The following is a 23,452-nucleotide window of genomic DNA, read 5'->3' on the forward strand; positions in this document are numbered from 1 at the left end:
TCAGTGTTACAATTGGATAGTTGTTCAGTGATGCTTCAATGAAATTCGTTAAAGAAGAAGCTGCCAAACCTAACACACATGTGGTCATAGTGTTTGACCGTACTAAAGGTTGGTTCAGTGTTGCTGAGTCAATGGATCACAATGAAAGCATGTCGAGGGGACACTATCGAGTGGAACTAGATAGAGGTTGGTGCGCCTGCGAAAATTTCCAAGCCTTTGGTATGCTCTGCTCTCATGTCATAGTGGCATGTTCAAAGGTTTGACATGATCCTTCCAACTTACTATCCGCCGTTTACAAAGTCATAAACCTATGCAATGTTTATAAAATTAGCTTTTTGGTGGTAGCAAAAGAGGATTATTGACCTGCATATCAAGGGGACATACTATGGCACAATGAAATAATGCGAAGAAAGAAAAATGGTCGTCCAAACAGCACCCGTATTCGAACCAAAATGGATACAACGAACAAAATGGTTAGATTATATAGTTCATGTCGTCAGTCCGGTCATAATCGTACAAATTGTCCTAGTGTTGGACCAAGTACAACAACATAATTTCAATTGTAACCCTTTTGCTTTATATTGAAAACAACATTCATTTAATGAATATCATAAGATTTAGTTACAAAAACTTGAAACAAAAATTAAACAATAATTAAACAACTACAACAAATAAAATAACATCACAAACAAATACAACACATAAACAACATAGTTATGCGATTACAACAATCAAGACAATTTTGTGAGAAGTATACATCAATTATCATGTGAACGTCTCTGTTAGTTTTAACATCCACCCAAAAACGAACTTCTCCATTTTGGTTGAACGTGGTATCAAGCCATTGATTTCTTATGATCTTTTCACCCTTTACAATGTCTTCATCTAACCAACGATTCAATGTCCTGTTAAGATGTTCGAACATATCTACATTCCAAAGTCGGATCTTTATCGGAGGTTGCGCTGCTGAAAAAATTAAATCGACATTTCTCTTGTGAATATAAGGACACATATATGAATATGAACATTTTAAAGAAACATGGAAGGAGAATGAAGAAAAATTGAAGGAGATAGTAAGAAGATGTATGAAAAATTATGGGAGGGTCATGCTGTATTTATAGATGGAGTGTAGAGCAATAGTCACATGGATTAGCGCCTACATAGACTGGACTATGCATGCACCACTATATGTGGCGCATACACATGCATGCACCACTTCTAATGGCGCCATGGACATGGATGTGCCAGTGCATGTGGCGCCTATGAATAATATTTTCATTGGATGCGTCAATGCACCTGATGCCTTTGTTACATGTTTTGGAAAAACTGATTATTTTGATAAATATTTTTAAAGAATGGTTATTTTAGATATTTAATTAAAAAACTTGATTATTTAAAAAGAATCGATTTTGTTTATATAAAAAAAAATTAATTATGATAAGTAAGATTTTTAATTAAAAAAAAACCAAAAATGAAAATTTAGTCCCGACAAAAAAAAATCTCGACATTTTTTAACCTAAAGATCAACCTATTGCATATCACATCAGTTTCATCTTCACTCATCTTAGCTTTGTAGTTTCATCTCTTCTCTCTCGCACCCAATTTCATCCCTGCTTTACTTTCAGGTAAAATTTCTATTTCATCTCTCTAATTTCACCGCTTTTCCACTCAAATTTTCATTCTAATGCTAAAAATTTACTTTAAAATTTTGGTGATTCGAGTTCCAATTTTAGGTTTTAATTTTCTTTCAGTGAATTGTATTTGGAATCTATGAACTAGGTTTGATTGAATTGGAAGTTTGCTATCAATTTGGATCTTGACGTCCCTGTTTCTGATGTTCTATTGTTATTAATATTTTTTGCCCTAGCTTTGAGTTTTGACCTAGATATATTCAAAAGATCTAAACTTTCTCACCCCTTTAAGCTGGGCTAGTATAATTTCGGTCTCTTATGTGTTGTAATTGATATTGATTGAGTTTGGTTACATGTAGGTTACAACCTAGCAATATAGTTATAGTGTGTAACGATCCAGTTTTTCTGTTTTATAAGTGAAGTTTGTTGTGATTTCTTCACTTTTGTAGGATTTTCATATGGCTGATTCGAAACAAGGATTGAGGAAGCCGGTGTTTACTAAGGTTGATCAGCTTCGCCCAGGGACCAGCGGACACACTGTAACTGTGAAGGTTGTTGATACTAAGATGGTGATGCAGAGAGGTCGTCCTGATGGACCTCAATCCCGTCAAATGCGAATTGCTGAGAGTTTGGTTGGTGATGAGACTGGAGTGATTATAGTTACTGCAAGAAATGATCAGGGTATGCATGTTATTATTTATAATCTTATACAAGTTTTCCCTACTGCATCATGGTGTTGCACTGCCATAGTATTTTTAGAATCTTGGGAATTTTATTTTGGGGATAGAAGAAGATTTTTCTTTTATTATTTTGCATGGGGTATTTATTTTCCAAGTGTTGTGTTTTATTTTTTCAGTTTCGTGGGCATCTTTCTTATGTGTTTTGATGTCTGTTACTTCAAAGGAAACTCACGCATAAGTGTTTTATTTTGTCAGCATGTGTAATTTGTGTTTAATGTTTGTATTGTGAACGAAAACGCTAACGTCTAAAGTCATTTAGGTTAAATCATTGCAGATGCATTTTTTAAAAATCTATCTAGATCTCTATCTAGATCTTAAAATCTTAAGATATTACGATCTCACTCATCCCCAACGATCCGGATCTTAAGTAGAATCGTGTATTGTACCAAATTGTGAAAAAAATTGTAAAATCATTGATTTTGTACAATCTTTTCCACTTTCGGCCATGATTGGTCGTTTTCCAGTCACCGCCATTAAATGGAGAGAAGGATGACAACATGCAGAGATGCAACAATTACAGTTCGACGGGGATGAATGTGTGCCTTTTGAAATGATGAAGTTTTAGACTTAGGGTTTAGAGAATAAGCATCTCACTTGTAGGGTTTGTTTTAACAAATTGACTTATGATTTCCTAGTAATTGACCAAATAATCTCTAATGTCTAACAAATGTTCCATGTGGTAATAATTTAGTATAAAAACTCAATCATACATGTCCATAGAATATGAAAAAGAGTCATTTTCTCACGAAAACACTTGCCTACTAACATATATCATGTAAAAATACTTTAAATATATACTATTATTTTTCATTTTAGTAGGATCTTGCGATTTTAGTTGCGATCTTATGTTTTACGATCTTGTTAGCCCCCTCTCGACCTTACAAAAATAATTGGGTAGGATCTTCCGGTTATAGCTGCGATTTTATTTTTACGATCTTGTTATTCTCTCCCAATCTTATGTAAGATCTCGATATTGACAACCTTGCTTGCAGTAACTGCTACTAGACATTGGGTTAGGCCTAATTTAGCCCTAAAGGCTAGGTTATACAGTGAGGATAGTCCCAAGTCATATAAATACTACTTTTATCACATTTCTAATTGATGTGGAATCTGGGCACACCTCCATCTGGAGTGTGAATAAATGTCGGTGGCCGATTAGCAATGCTGAGTTCTATGTTGTCAATTACATAAAGTAACAATGCTATCGGGGCGAATTGTCGCCCCCACATGCGGTGCTGCGTCCCAAAACTGATTAGTAGCTGTTGATGTCACTTTCGCATCGCAGGATGGCATTGTGTTTGGCATTTTGCAAATGCCGTATTGCCCCCACATTGTGATACTGTTTAGGGTTCCAAAAAAACCAGCATTCCCCTTAAAATTGAACCATAATAATAACTAAGAAATATAAAAATAATCGAAGATAATATAAGATGTTCTAAGATAGGAAACTAGCTCTATTAGATAATCTAAGGAAAGAGGATATGATAATCTAAGAAAGGAAACTGATCCTATAAGATAATCGAAGAAAGGAAGCTGATCCTATGAGGCAATCCAAGATACCATAAAATAATATCAAGATATTACAATATATTCTAAGACCTGCTTTGATTCTTATATAAATTTTTAGGTTCATATTTAATTTAGTCTCAATAATTACAATAACGTTCTAAATCTCTATCTCATGGGAAACTAAGAAAGGCAGTCATTTTTGTTGCTGTTCTTTTTTGGTATTTTGACCCAAAAAGCTATGTCTGACATCTCCATTAGCAATTTCTAGCACTAGATTCAACCGCATAAATATTTTGTTGCATTAATTTTTTGTAGAAATTAAAATAATAAATATCATATCCTACACGTGGTTATCATATTTGAACCATTTTGGTCACTTGACTGCAAATGTATATAAGTCCTGTTTAGTAGCATTTGGTACCTCACAACACATCTAGATTTGAAAGCTCAGAGACTTGGTAACACTTTTTAACTATGTATTTTCAAATTTGGTTTGTGCGCACCCGAACCTAAGCCTGTTGCAACCCAATCGTAAACAGCCAACAGAGAAGGCAATTTCTGAACAGCCTGAGTCTTGTGATTAGCCTGTAAGGATCAAATCACATTCTAGAGTTTGTTGCTTCACTAACTTATTGCAGTTGAATGCAAAAATCTTTATTGTAAATAAGTTTATTATTGATTAGATTTTTTTCCTAAATAGTTATTAGCATTTTTGGCCATGAGATACGCTGTGTTTGTTATTTTTGTTGATCTGAATGATTCTGAACAAATAAGAATTCGTTGATTTTTTTGGCTTAAAATGTTACATGAAAACCAAGAAGTTTTTTAATTTACTATGGATATGTTGAATTGGAGGGTAAAATAATAAAAAGTAATTCTTCATTTACTTGGGTGACATAGGCTGATTACTTACCGCTGATGTATAAATATTTTAGTGCTTCGGTATGTGAACTTATCTTGTAGTAATTTTTTTGGTCAGAAATATTAAATCCTTTTGAACATATAACCGAATTCGGTTTTAGATTTTTTGTTTTTAAAGAGAAGAAAAAAGAACCATCTTCTTTACTAATGCTAATCAATTATGCAGATGCAAGATTTTCTCGTTTGTATGCTTTGAAATTTGAAAGCATCTTTATTTCACTCTGAAACTATCTTTTTTAGAGAGAAGAAAATATATTTATTTCACCCTAAGGAAGTAAGATATCAGTAGGTGCAAATTTCAAAAGCAGGAGAGTAGTTCCTTGCATGAACAGAACAACGTAGAAATTCTGGAGATGCACAGAATCTCCATCCAAAAGTCCAAAATACACTCCCTTTCCCTTTTCCTCTTGAGTAAGCTTTTAAAGTTTGGAAACAACCCCAAAAATCTGTTATAGAAGTGAGTATTATCCAAATCTTTATAACGACTACTTTGACCCCATCTCTACTCTCTTATCATGTGTGATCTTAACATGCTCCCAATAACAAATCTAGGACAACTCGAAAAGCTTGCTCAAGAGGCTATTTAAGGGCTACTTAGGCCACATCTTTGGCACTGTTATCGAAAATCAACATCTACCCCTTGGGAGCTTTGAAGCATCATTTTTTTAATGTGTCTTTTCTCCTTTTTGTTTACCATTATTTTGCATATAACCATTTTTCTTGTAGTATTCTATTTTCTGCTTTATTTTTTTTTTCATTTGTTGCTCTATTTCTTTCTTTTGCATATTACCATTTCCATTCTATTCATTTTGCGTTTTATTTTCTTCTCTTTTTCTGTATTTGCTCCATTTTTCAATTTGTCAGCCATGCATTTGCCATAGGGGCTTTTATGCATCAACCATATTTATATGGTGGAATTTTGGCCTGCCATTATAATGCACCATCAATTACACTGATCTCTAGTTGGTGTGAGATCTCAAGATAGCCAAAGATCTCTAAATAAGCTCACATCTTTATGTTTCGGTCTCTTCATTTGACTCCTACGGGCCTACTTAGTTACTTGTTTTTGCCAATATTTTTACCAAGAGTTCTTGGATCGTTATTCTCCTTTGATAGTTGATATTGCATGTCAAGTTGTATTCAAGATAGAAGTTTAAATGAAGTTTCATGTTTGTGGTAGATGACAAATTTTGGAATACTATTTTGTTGGAAATTTTCAAATTAAGTTGCTAAGTTACTTGTTACTCATTGACCTAATTTTGTCTCTTGGCTTTGAATGAGTTGTTTTTTTTGTTCTTTTCATGACATCCTATTTCTGATGGTTCTTACCTTTCTTCTTCAGTGGATTTGATGAAAGAAGGCTCCACTATCATCCTGCGTAATGCTAAGATTGACATGTTCAAAGGCTCAATGAGACTCGCGGTGGACAAATGGGGCCGTATTGAAGTCACAGAACCAGCTACCTTCACTGTCAAGGAAGATAATAACTTGTCTCTGATCGAGTATGAACTGGTGAATGTTGTTGTTGAATGACTTGGTCTGAGCATATTGAAAAGTTCATATGAAGAATAAAAACAATCCAGCAAAGCAATCTACTTTTGTCTATGGGAAATTATGACCGTGCTCATCCAAGTTCATCTTACTAGAAATATAGATTTGTTCAGCCATTAATACCAACAGTTGCTCTTACCGTTGCAAGTATTACAGTCGACCGATCTTGTAGCCTTAACCACCCGAGAAATGGTGAATGTAAGTTGGGAAAACAAAAGGAACTGGCTTCCGGATCATACATTTTGTTACTTATCTATGTGTCAGTTAAGTTTATCTTCATCTACCATGGATTATATGTATCACAATATTTTATATGGCTGGTGAATGTTTATATCGTAAAACATAATGCAAAATGTTTAATTGCAATCTTCTGTCATGATCTATCAATTATCAAATGATTAGCTGCAAATAGTTTTGCTAAATGACGACCATAAAACCACAATGGCATGTTGGAGGCAGTTTTTGAAGGGAGTCCCGCCATGGTGGTGCATAAACCGCAGTTGCATGTTTATATGGCCTAAATTTGATGTGCCTTCATCGGCATTTGATAACACATGCTGCATACGCAAAAGGTAAGGAAGTCATATCCTGATGTTTGTTTCATCACAGTTGATAACAGTATCCTTTTCCAAACACATGTTCAATATCATGTGCCATGCAATTATAAGTTGGTTTGAATAACTGGTTTGTTTATATACTTTCATTAAAAATTGGAAAATGATGAGGGAGTCTGTTGCGTCTGTCTTCAACTCATAATTAAACATGAGATTCTTCTTCAATATGACAACAAAAACGTTAGTCCAACACTACAAAGGCTTGTGGTTCAAACCATGCCATACTATAATCATTCCATGTTCCCAATTAAATTAGATCAAAGTAGAGTTCTCGAGTAAACTCCTAAAGAAAAATAAAATTAACAAAAATATTTTTTAAAAGAACTGTTTCATGTATTCTATTTTCCTTTATTGATCTTGCTTCAAAATGACCCTTCAAAATGGTAAATGAAGTAACATATTGGGTTAAATGATATGAGGAACAAGCATTAGATATTTTTTGGGATTGTATTTCACATCTGTATAGATACTCACTCATTACGGTGAAAAACCAATAATGCTTCTAAAATCCAAAACTTAATCTTTCTCGGACCTAATCTAGAATAAAACTAAAATAATCTAAAAGTTAATCTCTGTAATTTTTATGAAAAGTAATCTCTGTATTTTTTATTAAAGTTAATTTTTGGACCAGTTTGATTTATATAATTGCGTCATATCTTCCATCTTCCTTCTTCATTTCAGAAACTTACTCAGAACCTAAAACAGAGCTCATGAACAAACTCCCTTTTCATTATTTTTTTAAAGTTTTCACATCTTTTATTGTATTGCACTCAATCCTATGACATTGCTCAATCTCTACTCCACTCCATTTAATCGAAAATCACCCACTTCTTACATTTGGTAAGTTTCTCATTTTCTTTTTTATTTGTTTTATGATGCATTAGGTTGTAGACTTGTAGTTAAACACATAATAGGTTGTTTATGGTACATTAGATTGTAGTTAAATACATAATAGATTGTTTAGCGAGACATGATTTTTTTTTTTGAAATTTAGAGCTTAGGGTATAATGCTCAATTTCTGGTTTTTATGTCCTTCTAGTTTCGCTTGGTACGAAAGTTAACTTTTGGATTTTTCTGATATACATAGCTTATTTGATTTTGCCTGTTTTGTCTCCTGGATTTGACTTATTTGATTATGATATGATTTTATTGGTTTAATTAAAGGTAAATGTCTAACAACCAAGAAAGATTGAGATATGATAGAGTGATCCAATGAACTTATGTTCGGAGGAAAAAAGATAGATCATCGTGTCTAGTCATTGGTGTCACTTCATTTGATGTAGAAACATCATCTTCCTAAGCTCATGTGTCTCTGACATCGTCCTCCCGGAGGCATGTGTCATCTGGTGCTGCCCAAGAAGTCCAACTTGTTGTTTTCGTTCCTAATATTTTTTCAAAAGACCACTTAGATAACTCACTATTTTATATGTATGCAGACCATGCTGTTAGGCACGCATGAGATAAAGAGGTAAAATAAATTTGTATTTATTCTTTTAAACATACATGTTATAAGATTTGAACATTCTACGATGATGTATTTTTTTACAGCACCATGAAAAGTTGAAATGTATCAACCACTATAGCAAGATTACAAAGGTGCCATATCCTGATGAACCATGGTTTCAGGATGTCATGCAACTACATGGGTTGCAAGATTTATGTAGGACTGAATATAGTTTTATTAACCATGGTTTGTGTCTGTTTTCTTGGAGAGATGTCCATCACACATGATGACGTGTCATCCCTCCTACATCTTCTGATCACATGAAGATTATTAAACTACTCCAAAATTATTAGACCTGATTCAATGGACATGATGACGCAATATTTGGAAGTTGACCCAAGTGATGCCTAGTAGAAGATAGATGACACCAGAGGTTGTCATTCCATATTTGAATTTTTGGAGAAACTATACAAATACCACCTGAATGTAGCAGTGGAGGTTGATGGTGCTGATGTGTATGTTGTGTATCTTAAAGTACGTGAATTGAGGTCATACCTTATGTTTTTGGTTGGCACGTCCATATTTGTGGACAAAAGTGCATACTATATTGATGTTGTCTACCTGAGATACTTCATTGACTTGAAGATGATTCATGAGTACAACTGAAGGACCTCTTATTTGATTTACCTCTACTTCAAGTTAGGTGAAACTTTTTTTAAAGAAGACTATAAAGATAACAACAAGCAACACTCTATTTACGTTAATATATTTGCACATTTAATATTACTAATATTTCATTTGAATCATTTTCAAGCATGGATCCTCTAGCACTTTCTACGTCTCTTCGACTGGGCATATATAGATGACTACAACAAGGCTTTTCCACATTCTTGTTTCTTCATATTTCTCAAAGGGAATCAGGAAATTGAGTCATTCCGAGTTTATCTTGATTGCATCGTGGTAGATGATATAACCTTCACACCGTACGACGATCACCGTGAGACACTCTCTTTCAATGAGATAACTTTATACTCCATATGATTGGCTTGTGGATCATGACTAATGTATCCACATCTAATTGAGTGAGTCATGCGTTAATTTGGATATCTGTAAGGTATTCCTAAAGTCCCCACCATTGCTACCCCTCCTACAGTCCTCCACAAATATGTTGATGAGATATTTGTAAAGTACTATGATCATTTGCTCCTAGAGGATGTAAGTAATGTGTCAACTCCTCAACCATGGAGTGTTGTATACAATTACATCCAATATATTTTTTAGAGTGACATACCCTTACATGATACCACATGCAGAGGGAGTTAGGCCAAGTCATTAGGAGAAATTGGAAGATTAGCAAGCTAGGATGGACCATGTCGTTGATGTGTTGCTGATTTGTTAGAGTATTGTGGCTATTAGGATAGCAGACATAGAGAGATGGGAGTTTGAGGAAGATACTTTTGGGATGATAACCATACATACTATCGCCTTGATAGCTGAGGCACGAGTTTGACATTAAGGTGATATCCGCATCATGTTATATTATTTGTGATGAGTCACCCACCACACTTCCTATATATTTAGCTAGGTCACCTACTTCAAAAGTTAGGTCTCATCATTATTTTTTCAATTACAAACTAAAAAATATTTGTTTGACTTATCTCAAGTAAGGTCTGAACTATTGTATTGACATCAAGTACAACACTACATAGGTGAATCTTACCGTTGAAGTAATTCAATATATAACAAAATTAGCATGTGATTAACATCAACAATATTAAAATAGAGGGGAATCAAAGGGATGGAGTTTTAGGTTCTTATACATTCGTTTGAGGACAAAAGCAAAACTCCTATAGTTAGGAGAAATAATGGCTTATCCATCTTCACCACACTTGCTGCTACCACTGTATGACTCAGTTCTACACAACAAGTGGACGTGTGTGCCTTACACATATATACCACCTTCTTTGTCTTTGTATAAACAGTGGGAATCAATCTCCATACGTTATCATATACCCTTTAAACTACTGAAAGAACCACTCACATTGCCCATTTTCATAAGAATATATATATATATATATATATATATATATATATATATATATATATATATATATATATTAACTTTGATGATAGTCTCATAGTATTAAATTTGATAAATGTTGGTCAAAAAGTTGTAGGGTAGTGGCTGATGATAACTACCACATTAAAAAAATGTACTTTATATAGTTGGTAATAGACAAATTAATACAGACAGTAGGATGCAGATAAATGAAATAGGACTAACTAAATGTGAACCCAAGATCAATTAATAGGGATAGAAGCAGAACTCAGTTAGTGTAGATATTCAATGTAAAAGCTTTACCGAATGCAGTATAGCATTTAAACCTTTCTTAGTTAACAAGTTTCAAGTCTTTAGTTCTTTCATTTTCTATTATTTGTTTCAATAATGTAACTGATTATTATATCTAATAAGGTTGTTTGATACTTTACTTCTTAATCATTTGTCACACAAGTGAATATATTTTAGTGGAGCGCACTTAGTCTTAAAACATTTTTTTCTCGGACTTGACTAGTATGTCTCTGTTCCATCGGGCGTCGTGGTAGATTACTCATTTTTGAGGAAGTCGCCCACGTGCCGGGCAACAAATATAATTTGTTAAATATCATTTAAGATCTCTCGTGCATCCCACGTGGGCCAGTAGATTTGATAATCTAGCTTGTGAAGAAAGTAATAAAGACTAATCGAAAACCGTTGCAGTCATAATTCGAACTCGGATTCTTCAAAACAATGTGATGTTAATTAGTACACTAAAGAAGTAAAATAGAAAACATTTTGTGGTCCAATCTTATAAATGCCATGTGCAATTAAAGCTTGCGTTTGAACATTATCATGAAGAAAACAGAAAAAGCCAGTACTAGTAGTGATATAATAGAGTACATGATTTTGAGTTTGGCTTCATAAGGAAGTTTGATTTTGATATCTTACTAACTCCTGCCACCTCTACAACCCCAGGTTACAGAAGATCCAATGCTCTCTCATAACATCATGCTTTAGGAAAATGTTCCATACTTTCATTCATGTAACAAAACACATGAGTTACATGAACAAAACCAAACCTAAGCACATGGTTATTATTATTATTATTTTGATTAAGCATCTTAATAAAGCATGTGATGTTACATTTTGAATACCAACACATGATGCCAGATATTCAGATATAGATAATCTATTTGAGACTCAATTTTAGCAATTTTCAACATTTTTTCTACTGTGAAATGTTGACTTGTTGAATTCATTTTTTGCCTTAATGTTCAAGAATAAAAGAAAAATATAACTATAAAAGTGAGATACTCTGCAGAAGAATAATACTGTTCTTACGACACAGATACATCTCTTTCTATAAAACAAAGTAAGATAGAAATTCAACAGTATATTGTTTTTTAACCAAGGAAAGTTCATGCATGTGGTGTCACATGGACACTTCTTCATCATTGAAACAACTGGCTCTGTCTTTAATTGCTGACATTTTGTTTGTTTTTTCTATTACTAATTAACTATACAAGTTTGAATTTGACATCATTATTTTTCTTAGCATTCATTGACATTACCAACAGTTAGATAAACTATACTTAAAATATTAATATTTTTAGACTTTTTTTCCACCACTAACTCTAAGTTGTGCTTGTTCCTTTTTAGATGGAAAAATCAATTATTTTAAAACTATTATATTTATAGCTTTAGAAGACAATAATGTAACATTACTCTTCATAAAAGATTCAATGTCTCTATCTGGTGCGAGAAAATTAAAAGTGTGATACGAAAACATATTGATTGTCGGAACATGTTTTCTCATGTTTGACCATTTACTTGAAACGACTTTAAAATATGTTTCATACAAAAAAACCTTATGTCATTAATCTCACAAGTGGAAAAATCCCAATTAAATTCGCACATGCATGTTTTTCTCTTATCCAATCCCGTACACTATAATATTTACTGGCCTAAGTGTTGATCTCTGATTTTTCATGGGTCAATTCCTTTACCTATACTTCGATCTAGAGAAATATATTAAATAGAATATCTCTAAGAAAATCATGTTGATATTTGAAGTCGGGAAGTTTCCTCAACCAGAAAAACCTAAAGTTATTTTATCAAATAGGTGATTTCTTTTTGCACAAATAAGAACTTATATGATTACTAGCTAGCTAGTATATGTATATTGTGGAACACTTTGAAGTTTGAACTTTAAGAACATGCAACTTTGTTACTAAATATGTGACACATTAAGAGATAAAAACTTACTAGTTTTAGCTATACATAAACACATTTCAATCTTATGATTAATTTGCAAGCATGTTATGTGGTCCACTATGCTAATTGATAGCACAAGGCTTCACCTATAGTTAAGTCCTATAGTGATTTTACAATGTGGATATCTGAAAAATAATGCAGTGTGAGATGAAGAGAAATGTAGAATGAAGTTTTCTTTTGTTGGTGGGAATTTTCCATTTTCACAATGAGATAGGCATGTAGGGTACTGTGAGAAATAAATGCACTTCAACGCTCCTTTTGCTTTAATAATGAATGCTGCATAGTAAGGAAAATAGAACTTATATATGAATAGTATGAAAGCACAAAGATAATGGGAATACATGAGAATCAATAACTCAAAACTTCAGTACTAGCCACATAGACACTTCTAACTTGTGTAATTCAAATCTATAACGCAAGATATTCATAAGCCAGATAGGTTGTTTGACACGTGTCTACGCCTGACTGGTATAACGTGTATATGACAAATGCATCTCCTTTTTGTTTGACAAATGCCCTTATTATCAATTTATATCATATACATCTGATACTAAAACATGCGAATATCTCTAAAATAAATGTGTTTTGATGTATGACACGTGTCTATGTCTGACTCGTTCGATGTGTATATGACAAGTTCATCTTTTTTGTTTTGGACAAAAAAGTCTTATTGCTAATCTTGCTCTTTCATAAATATGCTTTCATCAAAGTACTATTACCTCATAAAAGAAGGTAGAAAGTGAAAACTAGGGTAGTAACAAAACCATATAAGCTGAGAAGGTAAAGCAACTTTATGGAGCCAATTAGGGTTTACCTATCAGGCTTAACTCCTAAGATTCAAAATGGAAAAATAACAGAGATAGAGTACTAGTACTATACTACTACCATATACAAGACATTAATGATGTATTTCAAGTATATGATTCAATAGGACCATTTTTTGGAGTCAAATATATTTATAGTATAAATCATCATTTCAGCTGCATTTATTTTCATATCTAAATTAAAAAATTTATTTAATTTTCCATGTTCAACACTGTGGTAAGACATTAATAGATTCCATATTAATTTGGTTGTGTTACACTAATGATGAAAACTATGTCAAAGACTGAAAAAATTTGAAGTTTATATGACAAAGTTCTTACATGAATTTTTTTTATTAAAAAAAAGTGCTATGAAAAGAAGAGATTATTCTTACTTTCATTTTTTTTATAACAATCACATTAAAAGTCACATCTTATTCAAATATTCTGAATTCAACAGAGGTTCTTCTTGTTGCAGAAAAAAATGTGACAGTATTAAAGATTTGATTATTTTGTTTTGGTATTAAAAATAAAAAGCAGAGAGAAAGGGAAGACACACATTTTATAAAGGGGCATTTGAGATACATGAGCATAGAGAATCTGTTCATGCCCTGTACCTTCTTTTTAAGGGCTTTTGTTATTTAATGTCCTATGTAGTTCGTTCTACCAACTCATGGATGCAATTAATTGAGAATTTAATTCATATTTATTGATAGATTAAATATTGTTAATCAATCATAATCCATTAAAAGTTTTATTTTTAACCTAATATATATATATATATATATATATATATATATATATATATATATATATATATATATATATATATATATATATATATATATATATATATTTAAAGTAAGAACAATCTTTGACCGGACCTCGTACCTCTTAGTCCGAACTCTAGCTTACTTGGGTTCCTTTCCCCTAATAATAAGAGGATGAAAAAAAACATGGACATTCAAGTAAAAAGAAAAAGAAGGGAGAACTAGCAATGAGACAACGCATCATTTTTTATTTTATAATCAGGACTGTCGGGACCAATGATAATCTTGAGGAGGTGGAATTGTTGGGGAGTGAGTAGTCCGAGTGCAATTTCTAACATGCGTAGCCTGACTCAGAAGCACCAACCATATATAATATTCTTGTTGGAGACATTAACAAAAGCAAGAAAGATAGAACATGTCAGAGTTACAATGAAGTAGATGTTTGTTTGTAAATTGATATAAAAGGAAGGAGTGAAGGTTTAGCAGTGTTATGGAAGAATAAAATCAGTGCAGTGTGTTGAATTTCTCAAGAAACTTTTGTAAACTTATTGGTGGAGGATGAAAGGAAAGGTCAATGGAGGCTAACATGTTATTACGGGTACTCAGAACGAGGAAGAAGAAGACAATCTTGGGACTTACTCCTTGAACTACACGACATGTCCAATGGTCTATGGTGTATCGTATGAGACTTTAATGGTCTGTGATTGCTTTAGATTGGTAAGGTAGATGAAGACATTGACCAAGATTATGATGTTAATTGTGCAGGTAAGGAGACAACAAATCTCCTGCATATCAAAATTCGAGTGGACAAAATTAGTCTTGGAAACATGCATTTATCAAGCGATACCGCCAAAAAAATCAATAAACTGGACAATGCAAATTATGTTTTAATTTATTGTTGGATAACACGAGCTAATTTCTCTGCCGTTTGTAACTAATTTAACACTTACATTAAGCAAATGAGTGTCGTTTCTTTCCCCTGAGAGGGCGAGAGACACCTCCTCTTATCCAAACTTTAAACTTATGCAGGATAGTTGTCGGAAGAAACTATATCCTATCAAAGAACTCAAATTTTCAGTAAGAAGACATCAGATACTATGATCAAAGAAAATCAAGATGTCACATGAATTAAACAAATCGGAAGTTGAAGTAGCAAAGTCGATCGATTTGTGTTTCATTAAATACACATAACCATATCTACTGAAATCATCAGTAAATATGATGAAGGACTGAAAACCTCCTCTAGCTGGTATGTTCAGTGATCCACATACATCAGTATGCATGAGGGCCAAAAGATCATTAGCTCTTTCACCTTTTCCTGTGAATGGAGACTTTGTCATCTTTCCAATTAAACAAGATCTGCATGTCTCATATGATTCATAATCAAAAGAGTCCAAGAGTCCATCTTTATGGAGTTTGGAAATGCGTTTCTCATTTATGTGGCCTAATCGACAATGCCAAAGGTAAGTTGGATTTAACTCATTAGGTTTCATCCTTTTAGTATTAATGTTATACATAGGCATTTCAAGATCAAGGACATATAGTCCATTGTTCATTTGTGCAGTAGCCTAGAATATATCATTCAAATAAATTGAGCAACAATTGTTCTTTATTATAAATGAAAAACCAAACTTGTCCAAACAAGAAACGGAAATAATATTCCTGCTAATTGCAGGTACATAATAACAGTTCTCTAACTGAATTATTAAACCACTAGGTAAAGTCGATACATAAGTTCCTACGGCTAAAGCAACAACCTTTGCTCCATTGCCAACTCGTAGGTCAACTTCACCTTTTGCTAAATCTCAATCCAGACAATTTTTCCTTGTCAAGGATTGATCGCAAAATGTTGTTAGAGGTGTTTGTTGTCATGGTAATCTACATGAAAATAATAAAAATATAAGTATCAATAACATATTTAATTAGGCCTTTAATTAAATATGCTCCCACTATTTTACTCAAAACAAATGACCCTCACCATTTGATTCGGAAAATCCTGTTGGAAGATTTTCTAGTGGGTCGAGATCCACATTTCACTTTGTTTTAAGTTCGCGTAGGCGGATTACACAAAACTAGGTTATTTAGGTAGAAACTCCTTCCAATTGTATCTAATACAACTCTCAAATATTTTAGTTGGGTGAATAACTCCTTATTCCAATCCATCACATGGATCATTTCCAACTCTTGCTTCTAAACATATATAATCTAATTATAATTTGTTTAGTTAAGTTTGACCCATTGTTTTAGCAGTTGGATATTACAATTATCCCATCGCACCTTACTAATATAGGACATGCACCTCGCGTAGGCGAAACCTACATTATCCGATACTAGTCTTGATGAGTGCTAAAACTTGGAAAGCATAAACTTAATATTTAATTTGAGAGAATTTACAATTATTCTGATCTCACCGGCTTATTTATCATATAAATCGTCTCTCACATGCATCAACATACATTCACATGCATCAACATACATAATGAAACAGTTATGGCCCCTAGCGCAATTGTTCTCCCAAGTCAATGAGAGAAGCTAAGCTAACCTAATAACGATCTAAGCTTCTTCAAGCAAGATCTTCAAGGTTGTCCTCCTTTGATATTGTATTCTTCTCTTTCTTCATAACATTATATTACATAAAAGAAACTCATTTTACATACAAGGGAGTGGGATGAGAAAAGAAGTTACATTAAGAGATTAAAAGAGAGGCACGACACGCAGTTCATATTTTAAAATCCCAAAACAAAATAAAGGAAAACTAAGGCCATAACCGATCACCACAAGACAATAATAATAAACACATTATTATTATTAATTTAAATTCTGTTAATTAATTAAAACCAAATTAAATTTCGGTGACTGATCACACTATACAGAGTTAGCCGGGGAGTAGAGATTTGGAAAAAGGTGAAGTTGACCTACGAGTTGGCAATGGAGCAAAGGTTGTTGCTTTAGCCGTAGGAACTTATGTATTGACTTTACCTAGTGGTTTAATAATTCAGTTAGATAACTGTTATTATGTACCTGCAATTAGCAGGAATATTATTTTCGTTTCTTGTTTAGACAAGTTTGGTTTTTCATTTGTAATAAAGAATAATTGTTGCTCCATTTATTTGAATGATATATTCTATGCTACTGCACAAATGAACAATAGACTATATGTCCTTGATCTTGAAATGCCTATTTATAACATTAATACTAAAATGATGAAATCTAATAAGTTAAATCCAACTTACCTTTGACATTGTCGATTAGGCCACATAAAGGAGAAATGCATTTCCAAACTCCATAAAGACGGACTCTTGGACTCTTTTGTTTATGAATCATATGAGACATGGAAATCTTGTTTAATTGGAAAGATGACAAAGTCTCCATACGCAGGAAAAGGTGAAAGAGCTAATGATCTTTTGTCCCTCATACATACTGATGTATGTGGATCATTGAACATACCAGTCAAAGAAGGTTTTCAGTACTTCATCACATATACTGATGATTTCAGTAGATATGGTTATGTGTATTTAATGAAACACAAATCAGAGTCCTTTGAAAAGTTCAAGGAATTCAAGAATGAAGTACAAAACCAAATAGGTAAGAATATTAAAACTCTTCGATCCAATCGAGGTGGTGAATATTTAAGCCTAGAATTTGATGACCATCTGAAAGAGTGTGGGATTCTATCCCAACTTACTCCTCCTAAAACACCCCAATGGAATGGTGTATTTGAGAGAAGAAATCGAACCTTGTTAGACATGGTCCGATCCATGATGAGTCAAGTTGATCTTCTAAACTCCTTTTGGAGACATGCACTATTGACAACAGCTTACACACTAACCGTGTTCCATCCAAAAAGGTTGAGAAGACACCATATGAGATATGGAGTGGTAAGAAACCACATATATCTTACATGAAGATTTGGGGTTGCGAAGTTTATGTGAAACGGACATTTTTAACTAAGCTTGAGCCCAAATCTAACAAATGCTTATTTATGGTGTATCCTAAAGAAACAAGAGGGTGTCACTTCTACAATCCTTCTGAGGGCAAAGTGTTTGTCGCTCGAACTGGAGTTTTTTCCTAGAAAAGGATTTTATTTCCAAAGGAATCAGTGGGAGGAAAGTAGAGCTTGAAGAAATTTAAGAATCACAAAGCATTGATACACCTATGGAGGAATTAGAGTATGAAACACAAGTAGTTGTGGAAGAGCAACCAACTCAAGTAGAACAAGACCAACGTAGGTCAAGCAGGATACGCCACCTACCTGAGAGGTATGGATATCTCATAACTGATCAAGGTGATGTATTACTCATTGATCAAGATGAGCCTGTGACCTACCAAGAGGCCATAACTAGTCCCGAGTCTGAGAAGTGTCTAGAAGCCATGAAATCTGAAATGGATTCCATGTACACAAACCAGGTTTGGACCTTGGTAGAGCCTCTTATAAGAGTTAACCCTATAGGATGCAAGTGGGTCTTCAAAAAGAAGACTGACATGGATGGTAAGGTACATACCTATAAGGCAAGACTAGTTGCAAAAGGATATAAACAAATTCACGGGGTTGACTATGATGAAACCTTTTCACCAGTTGCAATGCTTAAATCTATTCAGATTTTACTTGCTATCGCTGCATATCATGATTATGAAATATGGCAGATGGATGTCAAAATTGCTTTCCTTAATGCGAATCTTCTTAAGGATGTGTACATGACACAACCTGAAGGATTTGACATACCAGAAGAAGCCCAAAAGATATGTAAGTTACAAAGATCAATCTATGGATTGAAGCAAGCTTCCAGAAGCTGGAATCTTCGTTTTGATGAAACAGTAAAACAATATGGATTCATCAAGAATGAAGATGAGCCTTATGTCTACAAGAAGGTTAGTGGAAGCATGATCATCTTCTTGGCATTATATGTAGATGACATATTACTCATTGGAAACAATGTCCCTACCCTGCAACAAGTAAAGTATTGGTTGGGGAAATGCTTTTCTATGAAGGACCTAGGTGAAGCAGCCTATATATTAGGAATCAGGATCTATAGAGATAGATCACAAAAACTGCTTGGCCTAAGTCAGACTACATACATAGACAAAATGCTGAAACGCTTTAATATGCATGGTTCCAAGAAAGGATTCATACCTATGCAACATGGCATGTGTCTATCAAAAACATAATCCCCTTCAACTAAGGAAGAAATGGATTGTATCTATGCCATGTTATGTACTCGACCAAATGTCTCATATGCTTTAAGTGCAACAAGTAGGTACAAATATGATCCCGATGATGCTCATTGGATAACTGTCAAGAATATCCTTAAGTATTTGAGAAGGACTAAGGACTCATTCTTGATATATGGAGGTCAGGAAGAGCTTGCTGTAATTGGATACACCGATGCTAGCTTCTAGACAGATAAGGATGACTTTAGATCGCAATCTAGTTATGTGTTTTGTTTAAACGGTGGCGCTGTGAGCTGGAAAAGTTCAAAGCAAGATACAATTGCTGATTCTACAACTGAGGTCGAGTATATTGTTGCCTCAAGTGTAGCAAAGGAAGTTGTTTGGATCAAAAAGTTCATTAGTGAACTTGACATAGTTCCTAGCATTGTGGATCCCATTGATCTCTATTGTGATAACAATGGGGCTATCGCACAAGCTAAAGAGCCTAGATCTCAACAACGAACCAAACACATACTTAGACGCTATCACCTCATTCGAGAGATAATAGATAGAGGAGATGTGAAAATATGCAGAGTACCCACACTTGACAATATTGATGACCCACTGATAAAGCCTCTTGCGCAGCAGAAGCATGATGGTCATACTAGATCTATGGGCATTAGGGGTATGCCTGATTGGCTCTAGTGCTAGTGGGAGATTGTTGGTGTAATCCCTAGAGTCCAATACTTTTGGTACTTGTATCGAATTATTTATTAATAATAAAATACTTTTTTTATTATGTTTGTTTAATAAAGTCCCTAGAATATCTAGTCCGTTTAATGTATCAAGTGTTACTTAATCATGAGATCCCATTAAACATAAGGACATTATTCTTAAAGTATCCGTAGTCGAGCTTTGTTGTGAAGTGGGATAACATTAAAGCATTAAGACTACTATGTATATAGACTGATGATCGCATCTCATGGATCATGGATAAGGAGTTATCAAGTCTAAAACATAGGTATGAATATTATGAGTAAGTTATTATCATGGTGATAGTGGTGTATACCACCCTTTGACCTGAAACCACTATGGACCCTAGATGTAGAGTCGAGTGCTTTATTGCTGATAAAACATTGCCCGTAACTGGATGACCATAAAGACAGTTGATGGGTACTCCACAAAGCATGCTGAGGGACATGAGTGGCCTAGATGGAATTTGCCCATCCTGCGTAATAGGATAAATGTCTAAGGGCACAATATTGAACTGGACAAGGATGACACGGTCTATGCCTTATGTTCAATATAAACATAGGGGAAAAAGGGTAATTGTACACACAAATATTATCACAAAAGGATTTGTCAGATCACATGAAATTTCCGTGTCTTGGGTAGAAGTGATGTGTTGCTAGATACCGCTCACTGTTTATTATGTTAAATACATGATTTAATATAATTGCCAATGCCGCGAAAACCTATAGGGTCACACACAAAAGGATGGATTGATGAGAGATAGAGTAAATAAGGAACACCGTAAGGTACGGTTCACTTAAGTGAATTGTAGAACATCGTAAGGTACAGTGCACTTAAGTAGAATACGAAATATGGTAAGGTACCACGCGCTTAAGTGATTTTGGTATATCATAAGATATGGGCCACACACACTTAAATGGGCTTTTAAGCTTGTATCCCATACAAGTGGTTCTATAAATAGAACCCTTGTGCATAAGCATTTGTTCAGATGGAATTTTGTTTCTCTCTCTCTCTCTCTCTCTCTCTCTCTCTCTCACACACACACACACACACACACACACTCAAAGCCTTCATTCGTAGCAGCTAGCACTGATACTGAAGGAATTCATTCGTGTGGACTGAGTAGAGGCGTCGTCTGTAACACCCCGATAAAAATAAGATAGTTATTTAATTTAAGTTAATAATATATTTATTAATTTAATTAAATAATTGGAATATTATTATTGGAATTATTATTATTGGGTTATTATTTTATTGGAATAAAAGTTGGAATTTAGAAAAGGTCCCATTTAGTAAAAAGGTGTATTTTTTCACGTGAAAAGGAAAAAGGGACGGAAAAGTGGAAAAGGGCAAAGAGAGCCAGAGAACAAGGGTTGAAGGGAGGAAGAGCTTGAAGCTTAAAGATTCGCCGGATTAACTCAGGTAAGGGGGGTTTATCATCGTTTAATGGGTATTATGGGATAATATGTACTGGGTAGTGATAAACCATTGACTTACCTCTGAATTGGATGATTATGATGAAATGGTGAACTTTTGGATGAACGAAATTGGATTATGATTGAAAGGAATTCGTAGGAATTAGATGTAATAATGTTAGATTTTGTGAAATCGAATAGGGTATGAATTGTGTTAGAGTATATGAACGAATAATGTGTAAAATTGGACTGTGGAAGGTTGAATTGGATAGATCTCGTAGCAGAGAAAGCCATAGCAGATCTGGAAGTCTGGTTTCTGGTCATACGCGTATGGCACTAGGCAATACGCGTATGAGATGGTCTGGTACGCGTATGGCACTAGGCAATACGCGTATGGATGAGGAAGATGATGTTTTGAACGTGTTTTGGTCTCTGTTGGTACGCGTATGGGGAAGTGGTACGCGTAGCATACGCGTATGAGATGGTGTTACGCGTATGGGTTTTGGTCAGGAGATGGGCCATACGCGTATGGGGTTAGGCAATACGCGTATGGGCAGGATTGTGATTTTCCTGAGCTGTTGTTGTGCAGTTTTTAACTGTTCAGCTGAGTAACGTAATTCAGATGATGTATGATATATTAGGGATCATTTCCCGTTGTTTTGAGTAGTATAGGTATTAGTAGAGTGTGCTAATACTGTGGTTGTTATTTGGCATGATATGATATGCTTATGTGATAAAATACTGATGATGTGTGATGGTATGCATGATGCGGTGAATGTATCAGTTATGTGTGCATTTGTGAATAGACTGTTTTATGGCTTAGAGTGTGAGCATATATCTATTCTTGAATTGTTGTTGATGATGTAGCATTGCTAGGTGATTAGCATGCATGTTATGGCCTTTATGGTGGTAGCTAATTCCCATGGTGAGGAATTAGTGATGAGTTATTGTGGATTGTTGTTGATGTTTGCATGCTAGGTGATTTAGCGTGCATAGCATAGCCCTTGGGGTGGTAGCTAATTCCCATGGTGAGGAATTAGTGATGTGAGTCACTAGGTCTCAAATGAGTGGGACTAGTGAGCTTGGTAGCCGTACCTGGATTTGGTCGGTGAGGTTGAACTATATGTTCACGAGTAGTCGGTACCGCATGCATGGAGTCTCATTGCATAATATATGTATGTATGGCGTATAATATGAATGGATGTATTCCAATATTATACGTGTGTTTTATGGTTGTTTTGAGTTTGAGTATGATGATGGTGATGATTATGAGTTGATATTGCCGTTGCTGAATATGTGTAATCTGATTAGGGTGATGATATGTGTTATATGACTTAGCATTACATGATATTTTATAATGCTCATTATATCGATTGAGGAACTCACCCTTACAATTATGTTTTCAGGTAACGAGCAGTGATTGAATAGAAGCTAGTCCTTGGAGTCTAGTGTAGTCCTTAGTGGGTCATGCTCTGGTAGATGTAACATCGGGATGGGATGTTTTACTATGTTTTCTTTTGGTTGTTGAACAACTTTACATGTAATGTAGTACATGATTTGAATGTTGTTATTTTGTATCCGCTGCGAATTATGCAAAAATGTCTTATTTTGATTAAATAAATGAGCATGACAGGATATTTTGATGATTGGTGTGAAATGATTGTGTGACACCCTTCAGGGCATAATTACGCTGATTGATATTTTATTATTTTAATTAAATATTTGGGGTATTTTAGAAGGGTGTTACATTAGTGGTATCAGAGCTTAGTCGGTCGAGTCGAGTCGTAATCATTCTGTTTCCCCTGTACGGGATAGGTGTTGTGTAACCCTATCAGTACTTA

General features: G+C 34.2%; 1 protein-coding gene across 1 annotated transcript; it reads left to right on the forward strand.

Moving 5' to 3' along the window:
* The first annotated feature begins 1,464 nt into the window (after positions 1–1,464).
* Positions 1,465–6,723, forward strand: LOC127119323 (uncharacterized protein At4g28440). The gene is made up of 3 exons (XM_051049536.1): positions 1,465–1,625; positions 2,081–2,312; positions 6,144–6,723. The coding sequence occupies exons 2-3, from the start codon at positions 2,090–2,092 to the stop codon at positions 6,332–6,334; spliced, it is 414 nt and encodes a 137-aa protein (XP_050905493.1). The 5' UTR covers positions 1,465–1,625; positions 2,081–2,089; the 3' UTR covers positions 6,335–6,723.
* The last annotated feature ends 16,729 nt before the right edge of the window (positions 6,724–23,452 follow it).

Source organism: Lathyrus oleraceus, chromosome 2 (assembly GCF_024323335.1).
Source record: "Lathyrus oleraceus cultivar Zhongwan6 chromosome 2, CAAS_Psat_ZW6_1.0, whole genome shotgun sequence".
Lineage (NCBI taxonomy): Eukaryota > Viridiplantae > Streptophyta > Magnoliopsida > Fabales > Fabaceae > Lathyrus > Lathyrus oleraceus.

What these genes read in the sequence shown, in the direction of transcription:
- LOC127119323 (XM_051049536.1), top strand. Translation starts at nt 2,090, where the DNA reads ATGGCTGATTCGAAACAAGGATTGAGGAAGCCGGTGTTTACTAAGGTT. An exon ending in TACTGCAAGAAATGATCAGG is followed by an intron (nt 2,313 to 6,143) that starts GTATGCATGTTA and finishes TTTCTTCTTCAG; the next exon opens with TGGATTTGATGAAAGAAGGC.